Below are 1359 nucleotides of genomic sequence, written 5' to 3'. Positions count from 1 at the left end.
GGTTCGACGAGACACGCGCTTGGGCTCCACGTCCTCCAGCACAGCCCAGGCGACAGCAGGCAGGGCGGAGGTGGAGGAAGGCTGAGGGCCCAATACCATCAAATCAAATGGGAACAGCTTCCAAGCTGGTACTCCAGGCCGAGTAAGTGTGTGCGGGCTCTCTTCACCGCCTGAGGCACGTGGGCAGCTGTGACCCTGCAGCTCGGGGGCAGCCATGGCCCAGGCCAGAAACTGTTTGTGGGGTGAAAGGGTGGGGACACGCGGCAGCACGGGGGTGCAGGGCGGGGCGATGGGAGAGGCAGAGGAGGCTCAGCAGAGCCTGAGAGATGACTTTCTCCTCCTGTTGCAGCCTCCTTTCCCCAAGAGCAGCTCAGGTGCTGAGAAGGCTGGAGCCGCACCTACACCAGCAGGAGGCTTTTGCCAGCATGGCAGAAAGAAACAGGCAAAAGCAAGCGCAGAAGCGGCAGCACCCCTGGTAAGCTCCATGAGAAGCAGATCCTGACAGCCCGGCCTGAGCCCAGCCTGCGGTACTTCCCTGCGCTCAGCTTGTAACACTGCGTACACTGTTCTTTTCCCCTCTCTAGCTCTCAGTGCTGGTACCGTTTCAGAGGGAAAGATGCTGAGAACGATGGTGGCAGCGGTGGAGCTCCCGGCAGGGGGGCTGGGAAGCTGTCCAGCTTTCCACCTCTGTAAAGCAAACAAAGGTGACGATACAAACTTTATTTGAGACATAGGCGCCATACAACAAGATATCAAGGAAAGAGGAACCAACTCACCCCTCCCAGCAACACCCTGGAAAAAAGCGCGAGCTGAAGAACGCAGCCTGCTCCGGTTCGAACTCTGGCGCGGCGGAGAGAAGGAAGAGGGTGGGGGAAAATCACGCAGACTCAGACTGCATACGCGCTCCTGGAAGCACCGCTGAGCTGGGGAGAGAGGAAGGAGTGGATGTAGGCTCCCCCTGCGCCAGGCACTCACGTGCTCACGTACTGGTTCAGGCTGCGACCTAGTTTTTCCACTGTACATCTCTGAATGGAAAATAAAATCTATTGGTGTTTCTCTCAGACAGGCTGCTGGTGTCATGTCAGTTGCCGTCAACAAATGTGAGGAAGCTGGAGCTCTGCTATGAGAGAGGAATTTGGGCTGCAAGGAGAGCTCTTTCCAAGGCCCACTATGCCTGTGCTCTCTAAGCGTGGCTTCCCATGACGACAGCCATCTCTGCCGTCTGTGCACGTTTCCTGTGCAGAAAAAGTCCGTATCTTCCCTTGCATCCCCACAGCTCCCTCCAGCAGCAGGAGCTCTGTGGCAGAGCTGCAGAGGAGCTCCATGGGGACAAGGAGTAGGCAGGGGCGTAGGGAATAT

At 57.8% G+C, this 1359-nt stretch overlaps 1 protein-coding gene across 3 annotated transcripts in view; it reads left to right on the top strand.

The window, feature by feature from the left end:
• Positions 1 to 1359, top strand: part of LOC109370276 — a 15886-nt gene that overhangs the window by 14061 nt on the left and 466 nt on the right. For 2 of the 3 annotated variants that reach the window (XM_019620908.1, XM_019620906.1), the window contains 2 exons: positions 443 to 475; positions 585 to 1061. In XM_019620908.1, coding sequence (XP_019476453.1) covers positions 443 to 475; positions 585 to 693 — 142 coding nt within the window. In that variant the 3' untranslated portion in view covers positions 694 to 1061. Of the gene's footprint in view, positions 1 to 442; positions 476 to 584; positions 1062 to 1359 lie in introns of those variants that run through there. The other variant, XM_031555887.1, reaches the window with a different exon arrangement.

The sequence above is a fragment of the Meleagris gallopavo genome, chromosome 16 (assembly GCF_000146605.3).
Source record: "Meleagris gallopavo isolate NT-WF06-2002-E0010 breed Aviagen turkey brand Nicholas breeding stock chromosome 16, Turkey_5.1, whole genome shotgun sequence".
In the NCBI taxonomy this organism is placed as follows: Eukaryota; Metazoa; Chordata; class Aves; order Galliformes; family Phasianidae; genus Meleagris; species Meleagris gallopavo.
Note: the sequence above shows the minus strand (reverse complement) of the source record. Positions and strands in the feature narration are given on the sequence as shown.